Source organism: Oncorhynchus kisutch, linkage group LG8 (assembly GCF_002021735.2).
Source record: "Oncorhynchus kisutch isolate 150728-3 linkage group LG8, Okis_V2, whole genome shotgun sequence".
In the NCBI taxonomy this organism is placed as follows: Eukaryota; Metazoa; Chordata; class Actinopteri; order Salmoniformes; family Salmonidae; genus Oncorhynchus; species Oncorhynchus kisutch.
This window is the reverse complement of record NC_034181.2, coordinates 73306657-73324147: the sequence shown is the minus strand read 5'-3', so window position 1 is coordinate 73324147 and position 17491 is coordinate 73306657. Positions and strand designations below refer to the sequence as shown.

The window sequence follows — 17491 nt, the reverse complement described above, 5'->3', positions numbered from 1 at the left end:
CAGGCTAGTGATTGCTTTGCAGCGCTTGCAGTTAGCCACTGATTCCTTCCAAACAATTCATTGTTGAATTTGCGATTTCCAACTTGTCGTGTAATGTTTATGTCCAATGGCCGATGAGCACCGCTACATTTGATCTATAATTTCTCTTCATATGACAAGGATTGAAAAGGATTTGCCAGTAGATTGTCGACGTGATTCATGATGATGACTGCTTATCTAGCTTCCTAGCTAAGATTTTGAAAGTATGATGTTGACATGATCAGTCCATTCAAAGCTACAGTCAAAGTCATTTTATCTGTGGCCAATGAACTTGAGCCTTCTTGGATGGGCACTTCTTATGTAGCTTGAATTTTCGAGCTCTCCCTGTAGATTTTGCAGTGACACCGTGTCCCCATGAGTGACAGAACACGGAGCCAATCACGGCACAACTAGAGAACATTACCAACCCTATGCTCCATATTTTTCACTGGCTGCCCCACCACCACCACCACAGAAAGCACTGAGCTAGACTGAAACACCTGCATTTTGGAGATGCCTTACTCAAGAAAGCAAAAAAGAGACCATGTTTGTATGAAGCTTTATTAACTCAATGATTTCGTTTTTTACATTGTTTGCAAACTGATATGTGACACGTATTAATGCCAAAATAACATGCAAAACAGGAAACCACAACAACAAAACAATTATATATATAAACAGTATATATACACTGCTCAAAAAAATAAAGGGAACACTTAAACAACACAATGTAACTCCAAGTCAATCACACTTCTGTGAAATCAAACTGTCCACTTAGGAAGCAACACTGATTGACAATACATTTCACATGCTGTTGTGCAAATGGAATAAACAACAGGTGGAAATTCTTGGCAATTAGCAAGACACCCCCAATAACGGAGTGGTTCTGCAGGTGGTGACTACAGACCACTTCTCAGTTCCTATGCTTCCTGGCTGATGTTTTGGTCACTTTTGAATGATGGCGGTGCTTTCACTCTAGTGGTAGCATGAGACGGAGTCTACAACCCACACAAGTGGCTCAGGTAGTGCAGTTCATCCAGGATGGCACATCAATGCGAGCTGTGGCAAGAAGGTTTGCTGTGTCTGTCAGCGTAGTGTCCAGAGCATGGAGGTGCTACCAGGAGACAGGCCAGTACATTAGGAGACGTGGAGGAGGCCGTAGGAGGGCAACAACCCAGCAGCAGGACCGCTACCTCCGCCTTTGTGCAAGGAGGAGCACTGCCAGAGCCCTGCAAAATGACCTCCAGCAGGTCACAAATGTGCATGTGTCTGCTCAAACGGTCAGAAACAGACTCCATGAGGGTGATATGAGGGCCCGACGTCCACAGGTGGGGTTGTGCTTACAGCCCAACACCGTGCAGGACGTTTGGCATTTGCCAGAGAACACCAAGATTGACAAATTTGCCACTGGCGCCCTGTGCTCTTCACAGATGAAAGCAGGTTCACACTGAACACATGTGACAGACGTGACAGAGTCTGGAGATGGCGTGGAGAACGTTCTGCTGCCTGCAACATCCTCCAGCATGACCGGTTTGGCGGTGGATCAGTCATGGTGTGGGGTGGCATTTCTTTGGGGGGCCGCACAGCCCTCCATATGCTTGCCAGAGGTAGCCTGACTGCCATTAGGTACCGAGATGAGATCCTCAGACCCCTTGTGAGACCATATGCTGGTGCGGTTGGCCCTGTGTTCCTCCTAATGCAAGACAATGCTAGACCTTATGTGGCTGGAGTGTGTCAGCAGTTCCTGCAAGAGGAAGGCGTTGATGCTATGGACTGGCCCGCCCGTTACCCAGACCTGAATCCAATTGAGCACATCTGGGACATCATGTCTCGCTCCATCCACCAACGCCCCGTTGCACCACAGACTGTCCAGGAGTTGGCGGATGCTTTAGTCCAAGTCTGGGAGGAGATCCCTCAGGAGACCACCCGCCACCTCATCAGGAGCATGCCCAGGCGTTGTAGGGAGGTCATACAGGCACGTGGAGGCCACACACACTACTGAGCCTCATTTTGACTTGTTTTAAGGACATTACATCAAAGTTGGATCAGCCTGTAGTGTGGTTTTCCATTTTAATTTTGAGTGTACCTCCAAATCCAGACCTCCATGGGTTGATAAATTTGATTTCCATTGATAGTTTTTGTGTGATTTTGTTGTCAGCACATTCAACTATGTAAAGAAAAAAGTATTTAATAAAAATATTTCATTCATTCAGATCTAGGATGTGTTATTTTAGTGTTCCCTTTATGTTTTTGAACAGTGTATATATACAGGACCAGTCAAAAGTCCAAGGGTTTTTCTTTATTTTTACAATTTACGACAGTGTAGAATAATAGTGAAGACATCAAAACTATGAAATATCACATATGGAATCATGTAGTAACCAAAACAGTTACTACACTCTTGACATTCTCTCAACCAGCTTCATGAGGTAGTCACCTGGAATGCATTTAATTTCTATCCTTAATACGTTTGAGCCAATCAGTTGTGTTGTAACAAGGTAGGGGGTTATACAGACAATATCCCTATTTGGTAAAAGACCAATTCCATATTATGGCAAGAACAGCTCAAATAAGCAAAGAGAAATTACAGTCCATCATTACTTTAAAACATGAAGGTCAGTCAATCTGGAACATTTCAAGAACTTTGAAAGATTCCTCAAATGCAGTCGCAAAAACCATCAAGCGCTATGATGAAACTGGCTCTCATGAGGACCACCACAAGAAAGGAAGACCTAGAGTTACCTCTGCTGCAGAGGATAAGTTCATTAGAGATAACAGCCTCAGAAATTGCAGCACAAAGAAAATGCTTCACAGAGTTCAAGTAACAGACACATCTTAACATCAACTGTTCAGAGGAGACGGAGGGAATCAAAGCCTTCATGGTCAAATTGCTGTAAATAAATCACTACTAAAGGATACCAATAAGAAGGGGAGACTTGCTTAGGCCAAGAAACAAGAGCAATGGACATTAGACTGGTGGAAATCTGTCCTTTGAGATTTTTGGTTCCAATCGCCGTGTGTTTGTGAGATGCAGAGTAGGTGAGCGGACGGTCTCCGCGTGTGTGGTTCCCCCCGGGAAGCATGGAGGAGGAGGTGTGATGATGTGGGGGTGCTTTGCTGGTGACACTGTCTGTGATTTATTTAGAATTCAAGGCACACTTAACCAGCATGGCTACCACATAATTCTGCAGCGTTACGCCATCCCATCTGGTTTGCGCTTAGGGGGACTATTATTTGTTTTTCAACAGCAAAATGACGCAAAACACACCTCCGCAATGATTTGTCTACCTTGTTGTCAAGAGACTGGACATTGGCGGGTACTATACTTGGGAGCGGTGAGTGATGTGCCTATCGCCGTTGTTTTGGGTCGCCTACTGGGATCCGATCCATTGTCCTGGGTGGTGGTTCAAACAGAGGATCCGCTTCGGGAAAGTCGTATTCCTGGTCGTAATGTTGGTAAGTTGACGTTGCTCTTATATCCAATAGTTCTTCCTGGCTGTATGTAATAAGATTAAGATTTCATGGGGTAACAATGTAAGAAATAATACATAAAATAATACATAAAAAAACAAAATACTGCCTAGTTTCCTAAGAATGCGAAGCGAGGCGACCATCTCTGTCGGCGCCATATGTCATGAGGCTACATTTATTGTAGCTGGGAACTTTAACAAAGCTAATCTGAAAACAAGGCTCCCTAAATTTTATCAGCATATCGAATGCACAATCCGGGCTGGCAGCATTCTGGATCATTGCTACTCTAACTTCCGCAACGCATACAAAGCCCTTCCTCGCTCTCCTTTCGGCAAATCTGACCACGAATCCATTTTGTTGCTCCCAGCCTATAGACAAAAACTAAAACAGGAAATGCCCATGCTCAGGTCTGTTCAACGCTGGTCCGACCAATCGGATTCCACTCTTCAAGATGGCTTTGATCACGTGAACTGGGATATGTTCCAGATAGCCTCAGACAACAACATTGATGTATACGCTGATTTGGTGAGCGAGTTTATTAGCAAGTACATCGGTGATGTTGTACCCACGGTGACTATTAAAACCTTCCCCAACCAGAAACCGTGGATTGATGGCAGCATTCGAGCAAAACTGAAAGCGCGTACCACTGCTTTTAATCATGGCAGGGTGACCGGAAACATGACTGAATACAAAATGGTGTAGCTTTTCCCTCCGCAAAGAAATCAAAGAAGCTAAGTGTCAGTATAGAGACAAAGTAGAGTCACAGTTCAACGGCTCAGACACGAGACGTATGTGGCATGGTTTACAGTCAATCACGGATTACAAAAAGAAAACCAGCCCTGTCGCGGCCACCGATGTCTTGCTCCCAGTCAAATTAAACAACTTCTTTACTCGCTTTGAGGACAATACAGTGCCACTGACATGGCCCACTACCAAAACCTGCGGATTCTCCTTCACCACGGCCAACGTGAGTAAAACATTTAAACATGTTAACCCTCGCAAGGCTGCCGGCCCCGACGGCATCCCGAGCCGCGTCCTCAGAGCATGCGCAGACCAGCTGGCTGGTGTGTTTACGAACATATTCTATCAATCCCTATCCCAGTCTGCTGTTCCCACATGCTTCAAGAGGGGCACCATTGTTCCTGTTCCCAAGAAAGCTAAGGTAACTGAGCTAAATGACTACCGCCCCATTGCACTCACTTCCGTCATCATGAAGTGCTTTGAGAGACTAGTCAAGGATTATATCACTTCCACCCTACCTGACACACTAGACCCACTCCAATTTGCTTACCGCCCCAATAGGTCTACAAACGACACAATCGCAATCACACTGCACACTGCCCTAGCATTTAACACCATAGTACCCTCCAAACTTGTCATTAAGCTCGAAACCCTGGGTAATGACCCCGCCCTGTGCAACTGGGTCTTGAACTTTCTGACGGGCCTCCCCCAGGTGGTGAGGGAGGAAACAACATCTCCACCCTGCTGATCCTCAACACTGGGGCCCCACAAGGGTGCGTTCTCAGCCCTCTCCTGTACAACCTGCTCACCCATGACTGCATGGCCATGCACGCCTCCAACTCAATCATCAAGTTTGCAGACAGTGGTACAGTGGTAGGCTTGATAACCAACAACGACGAGCCTTGCTACAGGGAGGAGGTGAGGGCCCTTGGAGTGTGGTGTCAGGAAAATAACCTCACACTCAACGTCAACAAAACAAAGGAGATGATCATGGACTTCAGGAAACAGCAGAGGGAGCACCCCCCTGTCCACATCGATAGGACAGTATTGGAGAATATGGAAAGTTTTAAGTTCCTCGGCGTACACATCACGGACAAACTGAAATGGTCCACCCACACAGATAGAGTGGTGTAGAAGACACAACAGTGCCTCTTCAACCTCAGGAGACTGAAGAATTTTGGATTGTCACCAAAAACACTCACAAACTTTTACAGATGCACAATAGAGAGCATCCTGTCGGGCTGTAACACCGCCTGGTACGGCAACTGCTCCGCCCACAACCGTAAGGCTCTCCAGAGGGTAGTGAGGTCTGCACAACGCATCACCGGAGGCAAACTACCTGCCCTCCAGGACACCTACACCACCCGATGTCACAGGAAGGCGGTGTTGAGTCATACAGGACAGCATTCCTAGTGTGGTGTGAAGGAGGTGGTAAAGAGAGCTGGGCTGATCTGTGTGACAGCATGTTACTTCCAGCCTGATTCCCCTGCAGACCAAGCCAGGGAGAGGGTGGTCTGACTCAGGGAGCTGTTTATATTATAGTCTTTTTTTTTTCACTAGGCAAGTCAGTTGAGAACAAATTCTTATTTACAATGACGGCCTACCCATGGCTGTGCTGTAGTCTGTTGTAGAAGTCTACTCTGATCACACGTCTGCACAGACAAACATGTCATGTCTTCTTTCCAAGGATCCAGAATTTTCCATTGGTGCCTTTTCATTTGTGCATTGTCACATTGATATAGGAGCACATTTTAATTGATAAATATATTATATTTGGGTATCTGTACTTTAAATGGACAATAAATGTTGACCAGGTTGCTTCATTCTACATATCAACATTTCATATTTACCTTGCTGTGCTCTTTATTATTTGACATTTATCTAATTCCTCTTCTACAGGAGGTGGATTCCTGTAGTTAGTCTGCAGATTTGCAGATAACCATTGTTTGTCTTACTATACCATTCATGCAATAACAATCTTCATTGTGAATGTTGATATTTTGCTCTGTTGCCATGGGGAACAGAGTGGAGTGGAGGAAATTGGGTTAATTCGTGAGAGTAAGGGAAGAGGGGGAGGGAAAGGAGGGATGAGAGAGGGGGGGGGTGCATGGGGAGCACTTATAGCACAGACAGTGCAGTTCTTACTGGCAGAGGTGGAGTGGAAGGGAATGTGTCTGGACACGGAGGGCATGATAGTGGCTGGGAGCGATGACAGGAGGCTGGCTTAAACACTAGGGAGTCTGGGGCTGGCCAAGGCTTCTTCCTGGCTGGGCTGGCTACCCCCTCTCAGCCCTGCATGCTCTGGAATCTAGAACAGTGGTGAAAACAACATACAGCAGAGGTCTATCACCTTGTTCAGAGGGACTGTCACTTCTCTTGCATCTTATCATATATTAGGTTTGTGGTTTTGTGCTCACCTTGGCCAAAGGATGCAAAACATGCTACAACATTATAGACCATCTCTGAAAGGATGACTGTTTGTATATGTGTGTATATGTGCATTTGTGTGTTTTTTTCTTCTCTGACCTCTGTGCTGTGTACTATATCCTCGGTAGACACATCCAGAACATTGGTGAGATCAAGACAGACGTGGGCAAGGCCAGGGCCTGGGTGAGGCTCTCCATGGAGAAGAAACTGCTGTCCAGGCACCTCAAAAAGCTGCTGTCTGACCATGAACTTACAAAGTGAGCAAAACAACAAGGACCTAGTATACAACTGGCAAATCAAGCTAAACACAAAATGTGTACTTTTTGTAAGAGCCTCTGCTTCAGTAATTGGGATAATACCCCATTCCCTTTCAGTCAGTCTCCTCATAAATCCTCACTAGTTTTTATTGTAATGTCCCACTCAGTCTCACACACATGAATCAACCTGATGTCTGAAAACTATGCATGTATAATACATGAGCTCTTCTGACAGTTCCAAACATCATAGTACAATCATGTATTAAACATTTACAATGTTTTTTTAAATAATTGATGAGATGGTGGTGAAGTGGGTCACGTTCATGATTTATTATGGAGGTATTGCATTGTGATCGTTCCATTACCATTCTCCAGTTGTTTATCAAGGAAAACACATTCATCAGCTACTGATTCAGCCTTTTAGGCTTCAGACTGTTATTGTTCAATCTATAATCATTACATCATATGAAATGCTAAACTGATTTGTTTTGGTGAATTTTTTTGTTTCTTTTGCAGGAAACTATACAAGCGTTATGCTTTTCTGCGCTGTGACGATGAGAAAGAGCAGTTCCTGTACCACCTCCTCTCCTTCAACGCTGTGGACTACTTCTGTTTCACCAATGTCTTCACAACCATCAGTGAGTGCCAGTAAATTAGAATAATAAGACTTATTTCCTGGCTAAACCAATTTCCTGAATTTGAGATGCTTACTGAGAAACATATTGAAGACAGAGGTAGCTCTTGTGACCATTTTATTTAACTAGGCAAGTCAGTTAAGAACAAATTCTTATTTATAATGACAACCTAGGAACAGTGGGTTAACTGCCTTATTCAGGGGCAGAACAACAGATTTTTACCTTGTCAGCTCAGGGATTTGATCTAGCAACCTTTTGGTTTCTGGCCCAATGCTCGAACCACTAGGCTACCTGCTACCATATTGTACTTGACTGAGTGATTTCAGGTTTCCCTCTCTTCTCTGTCCCACAGTGATCCCATACCATGTGCTGGTGATTCCCAGTAAGAAACTAGGAGGCTCCATGTTCACAGCCAACCCCTGGGTGTGTGTGTCTGGGGAGCTGGCTGAGACTGGGGTTCTCCAGATCCCCAAGCACACTCAGGAGATCACCTTTGAGGTTGGTGCTCCCCTCAAGATTGAATATTCCTGGTATTTTGATAATAATATCAATATATATTCACCTTAACATGACTTTTGCCCTTTGCCTTCTCTCGCTATCGCAGTGCCAGAACCTGGGCAAGCTGACCACAGTGCAGATGGGCCATGATAACTCAGGTCTTTACGCCAAGTGGCTTGTGGAGTATGTTATGGTCCGGAATGAGATCACAGGTCATGCTTACAAGTGAGTGATATATTTGGTAGCAGCTGCCTTATGCTAGAGATTTCAGTAGCATTTATTCACAAGAAAGACCCTGTTGAAGCTTTGGCTAACTGTTATATTGTTGTGTGTGTGCGTAGGTTCCCGTGTGGCCGGTGGCTGGGGAAGGGGGTGGACGATGGCAGTCTGGAGAGGGTCCTGGTGGGAGAGCTAGTGACACCAAACTCAGAGAATGAGGACAGAATGTGTCGCACGCCCCCCATGCAGCAGTCCCCTGGAATGATGAGAAGGTTCGTCACCATCTCACCAAACAGCAAACCAAGTGAGTGACCATTCAAATACACTGCAGAAATCGTCATGAATAATAACCAATAATCCTCACCAAGGGACTACACACACAGCACCAAATGTTGATCTCCCGTTTGTCTGCAGTTTTCTCACCGTGGTGTGTTTTAGGGACCACCCTCTCTCTGGTCTCTGGTGGATGTTTGACTGAAAAAAAATCTGTGCGATTCTACATGTAGAATCGTTTTGCTCTCGGTTTGCAAATTATGGCCAGCACACTGTTAAGAGGTGCTAAGTACTCTCGGCTGGCAAATGCTACCGGTGTGTCCATGCCTTTAGATAACTTTTGAGGGTCTTGTGTCTGCTGGCATGGACTGATTTTTTCTTACTCTTTCCCATCATCCAGAGTTGAACACTGGTCAGATCCAAGAGGGAGTGGGAGAGGCCATCAATGGGATAGTGAAGCACTTCCACAAGCCAGAGAAGGAGGTGAGAGACACAACCCCCCCACCACATTGTCTATTATTCATCACAGTGAAGGAGACAGTGGGTCCTCAACCTGTACACTGTCTGTACACTGCAGGCAACACTGATCATAGTTTTACTCACATGTGTTCCAAATGAACACTTTCATATGGACACAACTGATGTGTTGGACCAGGGTACTTTGAAAAGAGACAACATTAGTCACTCTTTTTCTTTCCCTGTCTGTTTTTCTATAGAGGGGCAGTCTGACCCTTCTGCTGTGTGGGGAGTATGGTCTAGTCTGGGCTTTAGAGCAGGTGTTCCAGCATGGCTTCAAATCCCCACGCCTCTTTAAGAATGTCTTCATCTGGGACTTCTTAGGTAAAGCCTCCAAAACACTACTATTACACCTGAATATACAGTATACGGTATCGTCCGTGCCATTCTAATGGATGAGGTTTCTCTTATCAATGTCTTTTGTCTGTGATTTCTCCTTATAGAAAAGTCACAAGTGTACTTTGAGAGTGCTGAGCAGAGGGAGGTGACTCCAGATGAGAACTGGCAAACCAGAGTACGCCACTTCTGCCAATTCATGCGGGCCATCAACAGCACATCTAGGAACATAGGCAAGGATGGGAAGTTCCAGATGCTGGTGTGTCTGGGTGCCAGGTAATATCTTCTCTGTAGCCTCACAAACACTCTCAGAACAACAACTATCATCAGGAACATTTGAATGGGAATTCATTGTACAGCACTAAATGTCCTGGTCAAAATGGCAAATTAGATTGTTTGAGATGTTTTACAAGACATCTTCGATTCAACTGAAAGAGAGGTGTTTTCATTATCTCTCTAATAGCAGCTAGGGTTGCGAAGGGTCAGAAACTTTCCGGGAAATTTTCCATGGGAATTTAAGCCCTGGAATTTGGGGGATTTTGTTTAAATTCCTTAAAAAAATAAAAGTTAGCTTATAACAGTGAACTTCCCCGCCTCCTGTTTCAGTTATTCTCCCTCACACTATGTGTCTGCCTATCCTGTTGGGAGGTTGTGTACATCTATTTTTTATAGTTAAGCACAGCCCTTAGCTGTGGCCAATATACCACAGCTAAGGGCTGTTTTTATGCACAACGCAAAGCAGAGTGCCCAGATATTTTATTTAACATTTATTTATTTAACTATGCAAATCAGTTAAGAACAAACTCTTATTTACAATGATGGCCTACCCCAGACGACACTGAGCCAATTGCACACTGCCCTATAGGACTCCCAATCACAGCCAGAGTTGATACAGCCTGGATTTTAACCAGGGACTATAGTGACATCTCTTGCACTGAGAAGCAGTGCCTTAGACGGCTTTGCCACTCAGGATACACCTCTTAGCCATGGTATATTGGCCATATACCACAAACTCCCGGGGTGCCTTATTGCTATTATAAACTGGTTACCGACGTAATTAGAGCAGTAAAAAGAAATGTTCTGTCATACCCGTTGTATACGGTCTGATATACCACTGCTGTCAGCCAATCAGCATTCAGAGCTTGAACCACCCAGTTTATAATCCCACTTTAAGCTTCCACACACTAGTTCAAAACATACAAGTATATATCCTACTAATTATGACACCTCAGACTTCCTCTTTCTCCCTCAAACCTTTGTGGCAGAACAGGGCTTGGTAGCTCAAATGCATCTGCCACTTTAATGAAATATCTTCTCTTTGTTCTTTGTCAAAAATCTTTTTAAGTGGCACATAGCGAGACCAGACATGCCTAAATGCAACATAAATAATGCCTCAGTCATAACCAAGCTTGAGCCCTTCCTATCCTGTCTTTTAGCAGGTATGAGGATTTACTAAAAAAGTTCCCTGAAGTCAATCTGGTAAACTTCCTGTTTCTCTCTGCTCTTCCTAGGGACCATTTGTTACACCACTGGATCGCTCTCCTCGTAGACTGTCCAATCACAGTGCAAATGTACGAAGACACAGCACTGATAAAGGACCGCTCATTGGTAAATTCTCTGATCAGAGTGCTACAGACTTTGCAGGAGTTCAACATTACCCTAGAAGCTTCACTTGTCAAAGGGATCGGTATCTAGGCCCTCCTTCGTTCACACCAATTGGACCTGACTAAGGAAGACTGTTAGGGACCACTAAAGAACAATTTAACCTTTTTATGCAGAAAGAGACTTGAACAATTAAGGGACGATTTCTGGCTTATATTAAAGCTACTGTTACATTTGCCATATATAAAGTGTAATGAGCCTTTCAAAATGTGTTGTTATTTTTATCCTTAATAATGTTGCTGTTAGACGTTAAGAATATGTTTTCTATTACGATCCATGACTTTCACTTTGTTGAAGAAGATAACCCACCTGTTGTATACTACTTTATTGAAAGCTAAATATTTTCATTGTTATTGTGAACTGCTGACAATGGCTATATTCTAAAAAGGAAAACAAGGAACAAAAACGGTTAATATATTTTCGGAGAAGAACAGTATTATTTTGATATGTCTGTCAAGTTGCTTGCTCTGTTCTAATTCTAACTGTCAGAATGCAGAGCTTGAAGCAAATGATGTAGAAGTATGTTTTATAAGTATGAATATGACATGGTATAGATGTTTGTGTAGGGTGGGAAACTGATTTACCTACATCAATATGACAGTGTGTACGTTTGGATCAACCACACTGGAAGTACCATAGGATGCAACTATTTTATATGGATAACTTGGCCTAAGAAGAGGCTCCTGAATAAGATAATGTAGCGTATGCTAGTGATTCACAATATGTATTCAGTTGGAGAGGTATCACTATACGGCCATGTCAGTGCTTCACACTTGACACACAACTCTTCAACAGTACAGTACTCATCATAACCATGGCTTGGTAGAAAGTGAGTCATTTATAAAATGACAGCCTTTGTGTAAATACCTCTAACCAGTGCATCCTTCTTTCCAACAACTTCTCATTATTCCTCACCTGTTCTGCCCATTCCTGGCAGGTTTACAACATCATGTCTGTTCAGTAGTGAAAATTGTATGAGCTGATTGCCAGTTAAATTAATAATGTGTGGTACATATGGTTGCTATAAAAGGCCAGATTCAAAATAGAGCAAACGATTCTCATCTGAACTGTTGGCGTTTCTGCTATGCAATATAATCCACATCACACAAAAAAAATCAACCCAAGATCTAGATGAGAATCATTGGACCTCCTCCATTTTTCTTACTGTGCAGCATAGGATGATGAATAACAATAGCAGTTTGATAGAAGTAGGTGTGAAGGATGTCTTTCCTGTGCCAATGTCTGGATTGTGTTGGTTGTACTATTCCATGTACAATCGACATGAGCATCTTGGGAGATATATTTTTGTTTTTCAATACTGTTGTACATTTGACATAGCCGTATAATGTAGTGTTTACTAAGTGAGGAAATGTGTACAGTGTAAAAAAATAAATAAAGAATAAAATTACAGAAATGCAGTAATGGATATGTTTATTGTATTTTTATTGAAGGATTATAACTGACTGGAATGGTGTCACTATAAATTGTTATATGGTTATTGAACTTTACCAAGCAGAGAAATCAAACACTGATAACAACACTTGTAACAACAACAAATGCTAGTTTTAAAATGTAAACAAACTCATTCGCGCCATTTCAAATACTTGTTTTTCTTGTCCATTCATACGTTGCTGATACGATGCTTGCTGGGACATGGAGTCTAGTGAGGTGTTGAATACATAGGATTAGACGGAAATCATTTCCATATTCACTACTACAACCAGAATCCCATATTGTTAAATACCATGCATAGTGTGCTCCAATTGGCTGAACTACTTCTGTTCAAACGGACACGTTACACTCCTAATATGGTGTTTCTACGATGGAACGCTTTATTATCATTTTTTTTTATGCTAATGTCATTCTAATACCCAGCTGTATGCAGTAGTAGTAGTAAGGCATGCGCAGTGTGTAAAAAGACAACGGCGAAGATTCAAAGTTTTTGTTCGGTAAGTCTACTGTTATTTACCCTTTACGTTTTAGAAATTAACGTGAACGCTAATGTTTTACAGCTCTTACATTTAATTTTAGTCTGTCGCGTGCGAACTATATCTGCACGGGGGTCATTGTAACAATGGGAGAGCATGGATATGGAGCGTGGCGTGGTAGCTAGCTAACGTTAGCAGGCTAGCTAACAACAATAGTCAGATTGCTATTTGGCGCTCTCAGCGGGCGAATGTTTGAATTTAAAGGGAAGGAAACGATATAAATTATTGTGCGTTTTAAATCTTCCAACAACAATTTCATTTGAAATTATAAGACAAGCCAGTGTTGCTCAATTCACTTTTTTTGTGCCGCATTTTTTTAAATGACTGTTCGTCCGCTTTTTGTTTCTTCACTGGAAGGAGTTTTCCTTCCCCGCTTTTTGTTTCGGATTCCCCAAGTAACTGAGAATCACTTTCCCGACAAAAACATATCAGTTCTAAACACAGAAACGATCAAAATTGCAGCACGAAAAGCATAGTTCATTTATTACCAACGACCCACTGTTGTAATTTGTCGAGTATTTGTAGTAGCCAAGTTAGCTAACGATGGCGTCATTACTAGCGATTGCCAGATGCTGCCATTCTATTTTAGTGGATTGCTTGCAAGTGGCAATGTACCGTTGGTGTATTGTAATCTACTAAATGGAATAGCTAGCTTGCAAAAGTTGGCTAGATTTAGTTGTTTTTTTTGAGCACACATTCAACCAATTTCATAATTTGGTTCCTGTCCCGCGAGCTTTGTCCCTCCAGTCAGGAAACAAAAAAGCGCGATGGGAGTCGTTGCCTATAACGTTAATTGTGTGTGCATAATAACGGGGACGTTGGCTAAGTGATAGTCATTAATCGGTATAATAGCTTGCAGGATTGATAAAAGGCGTATCTAAATGCAGAAAGGAAAGTTTTTTTTGTGTGTACTTCGTATAGCAAATTTTGTGTAGTTAAAATAGGTTAATCGTCAATAAATATGAGAACTTCGCATGGAGACAAGCTATCATGGATAGCTAAAATTGTAGAATACGGCTTCTAAATGGAACTAACTCAATGTTTTGACCACATGTAGTGACCCGCCCCTTTCCACCAGGGGAAAGCATTACAGCAGTAATGTTACAGTGCTATTACTATTCTGCATTCAATGGATGGCATCCTTTGGTAATCTATTTGTTATTTCTCTGTAGGGTTCCCATTGATCATCATGTTTGGTTTTCACAAGTCTAAGATATATCGCAGCCATGAAGGATGTTGCATTTGCAAGACCAAGTCCTCCAGTTCACGCTTTACTGACAGCAGCAGATATGAAGAAACCTTCAGGCTATGTTTTGGGTATGCTTTAAGTCTTAATGACATGATAACATTGCATTCATCAAATTCTTATTTTTTTATGGAGTATTAAACACTCCACTTTTATTTCTGTGTTGTATATTCTAATTCATGTTAGTGCAGAGTTTGCACCAGTTTTTGTCCCAGTGATTGTATGCCATACAAGGTTAAACGAGTGATGGTCAATAGATTGAAAGTTACTAGGCCTGATTTAGATTGTTTTGCTGTCTGAAGAACAACGATGTTAACTTTGCAGTGCTTCAGAATATGATTTCATATATAAGTTAAGGTTCTGTCTGTTATTTAAAGATGTTTACTGATTTGCTTGAGGTGTTTTCATTTTCTTGATTATTTATCAAGGTTGTCAGAGGATCGTGTGGGAGACATCTGCAATGCCTGTGTGCTGTTAGTAAAAAGATGGAAAAAACTGCCAAAAGGCTCTAAGAAGAACTGGAACCATGTATGCACCAACTTGTTATTTTAGTTCAATGAGGATTCACTGTGATTTTTCATGTAATTGATGCTGTGTGGAAGTTGAGTGATTGACATGTATTACTGGTATATGACATTAGGTTGTGGATGCAAGAGCTGGGCCTGGCTTCAAGCTAACCAAACCCAAGAAGATGAAGAACAGTGATGGGAAGAAGAAAAACAAACTGAAGAGGCTTCACAAATTCAAAAGACAAAGTAGGTCACTTGTTAAATCAACAAAATTATAGAATATTATCTACACCGTCAACATTTTTAAACCACTGAGTTATACTGCGTAAGTCTTTGTTTCACTTTAGTCACTAGGCCCTACTTGGAGGATCCAGGTAGACATGCAGATGTTGCCTCTAAGTCATGTACCATGAGAGAATGCCGCCACAAATGGTCCTGTTTGTCCTTTCAGACTCGGATGCCCACAGCACAACCTCCAGCATGTCTCCATCCCAGTCCCCCAGCTACGAGTCAGATGACGGCTCAGATATTGAGTCCAAACAGAGGCGCCCCACTCCTTCTGTCTTTTCCTTCCTGGACCGTTCTTACTGGAAAAGGTATCTCAATAAAGTATATGAAATTGAAGTCTGTCTGGAAAATCTCAATTTCATTTAGTACTGTAATTTATCTGGGACAATTCTGCAGAAATGATTTGCTTTTTGGACAAACTATTGAATGGATACTTCATCCTCTTCCCTGTAGGCAAAAGGTGTGCTGTGGGATTGTGTACAAAGGGCGTTTTGGTGAGGTGATGATTGACCCGCGTCTCTTCAAGCCCTGCTGCAGCTCCAAGAAGCAGGAGACATTGATTCCCATGCAGGACACGCACCTTCCCCTTCCCGCCATTCACCCCCCGCCTCTCCCGCTACCAGAGGCCCTGAAAGAGGACTGGTGATGGCTCTTGAGCACCCTCTTGGGGTGACCATGACACCCTACAAGTTGTCTCCAGTGGCAGACTACCCCCCCCCCCCCAAAACCATTCCCTATTAGTTCACTGTGCATTTAGATGGCTAAATGATTTTCCTATTTTTGCTTTGATATGTGTATTTGTAATTTTTTTTAACATATAATTAATTTTCTTGTCTTTCTTTTTTTTAAAGAACTAAAAAGAACCAAAAAAAAATGTTTTTATAAATGCATTAGTTGTACTATTTATAGGATGAGGCCGAATTCTATTTGGCCTTGAAGGGCACACTATTCAGGTCTGATTAATTTGGTTTGCAACATTTAAAGCGTATTTTCTGTGTTACGGTTACCAGCATTTGTATATATTATGTTATTTTTGCCAGCATCCAGACGTGTTTTTTAAATTTTTACTGCTGTCTAATTGGCAATGAAGTATTCTTGTACTGATATGCAAGACTCCACCAGCTAGATTTCTAAAACCAGCTTATTTGCATTGATGGAATGGACATTTTAAGTCTTGTACTTGTTTTCCCCTGACACTCAAGCAGATTTAATTCGATTTATAGCATCTTAATATATAAAGGGTTATGGGCTAAGAGTATTTAGGGGTCTTCAGTGAATTTATACATTATGAATGGCCTTTTTAAATGTATACATGCATGTGTTATCACACTTTCCCACACATGCATGGTTTGGAAAGCACTGAGTAGTATTGTATGTTGTCAGATGTGTTAACACTCCGTACCATGAGCGTATCTATTGCTTTTCCAGCAATTTCATGCAAGTGAATCATGATAGATTGAGTTCGACCAAGCATGCCGAACTCATCTTTGTCTTGGAATGAAAACCAGCAATTATTTATTTATAGTCTTCCATGAGCTGAAAATGCACATTTTTATAACCATATGTTGAAGTGTTCTTGTATATACACTTGTGAGTGTTTTGGCTATGAGAACTATTTTAAATTACAATGCATCTTTTTAAACAAACCACTAAATGTGTACAGATGTGGAAATATTTAGATTGAGGCATTATTTTATGGCATCACTTGTAACTTATTCATTGGTCAATAAGTGGCTAGCCTAATCCCCAAGTTTGTCACAACACTTCAGGGGGTTGTGTTTGGTAAGGTACAATGCATTAAAGCTTTAGCAACCAATTATGAAAATTAGCAGTGTGGTGTTGGACAACTTCCGGCAGTAACACAGTTTGTGCCTGCTGAATACCACCCATATCTTTGTCCTATGATTTGAAGGCTAAAGCAATACATACACTATTAATGTTCTGTGTTTGTTGGCATCTTGTTATTCTGTTATTGAACGTGTATTTTATATTTTACAGAAGCAAATCAAAGCTGAGACTATGCAGACATTTTGAATGTGAGAAATTACCAAAATGTTAAAGGAGCAACATTTGTAAGTCCATCTCCGCTTCGTAGCAAAATTGTTTTTTCTGCGTTTCATTGTTTTAAATCGATATTTCAGAATTATAATGCGGCTTTACCTCGAGCGACAACATACGTTTCTGGTTCGTTTTCTATACATTTCTGGTCGGTGGTCGAGTCAAACCAATCAGGTGTGTACCTCTTAAATAATGCACAGTTTTGCAGTAAGTGGCGTGAACTATTTTCAGTTTGTTGTCAGACATGCAGACCGGTAGCCTGAGTGCCAGTCTGTCTGTTCTGTCATGCCAACTTCTTGTTACTCATTGTCATGCCAAACATTATATAGCTTGACACTGATATCAGTGG

The 17491-nt window shown here is 42.2% G+C and overlaps 2 protein-coding genes across 6 annotated transcripts in view; both read left to right on the top strand.

Moving 5' to 3' along the window:
* Positions 1 to 12479, top strand: part of LOC109895216 (DENN domain-containing protein 5A-like) — a 46338-nt gene extending 33859 nt beyond the window's left edge. For all 4 annotated transcript variants that reach the window (XM_031831165.1, XM_031831164.1, XM_031831167.1 and 1 more), the window contains 9 exons: positions 6786 to 6914; positions 7431 to 7552; positions 7902 to 8047; positions 8154 to 8272; positions 8389 to 8570; positions 8940 to 9022; positions 9256 to 9379; positions 9499 to 9667; positions 10903 to 12479. In XM_031831165.1, coding sequence (XP_031687025.1) covers positions 6786 to 6914; positions 7431 to 7552; positions 7902 to 8047; positions 8154 to 8272; positions 8389 to 8570; positions 8940 to 9022; positions 9256 to 9379; positions 9499 to 9667; positions 10903 to 11086 — 1258 coding nt within the window. In that variant the 3' untranslated portion in view covers positions 11087 to 12479. The remainder of the gene's footprint in view (positions 1 to 6785; positions 6915 to 7430; positions 7553 to 7901; positions 8048 to 8153; positions 8273 to 8388; positions 8571 to 8939; positions 9023 to 9255; positions 9380 to 9498; positions 9668 to 10902) is intronic.
* Positions 12480 to 12691: 212 nt separating this feature from the next.
* Positions 12692 to 17491, top strand: part of LOC109895328 (SIN3-HDAC complex-associated factor-like) — a 5349-nt gene continuing 549 nt past the window's right edge. Inside the window, exons 1-6 of one of the 2 annotated variants that reach the window (XM_020488944.2) lie at positions 12692 to 13002; positions 14214 to 14358; positions 14716 to 14815; positions 14928 to 15042; positions 15248 to 15392; positions 15538 to 17491. The exon at positions 15538 to 17491 is cut by the window's right edge and continues 549 nt beyond it. In XM_020488944.2, the coding sequence (XP_020344533.1) occupies positions 14231 to 14358; positions 14716 to 14815; positions 14928 to 15042; positions 15248 to 15392; positions 15538 to 15730 (681 nt within the window). In that variant the 5' untranslated portion in view covers positions 12692 to 13002; positions 14214 to 14230 and the 3' untranslated portion in view covers positions 15731 to 17491. Of the gene's footprint in view, positions 13003 to 13129; positions 13269 to 14213; positions 14359 to 14715; positions 14816 to 14927; positions 15043 to 15247; positions 15393 to 15537 lie in introns of those variants that run through there. The other variant, XM_020488945.2, reaches the window with a different exon arrangement.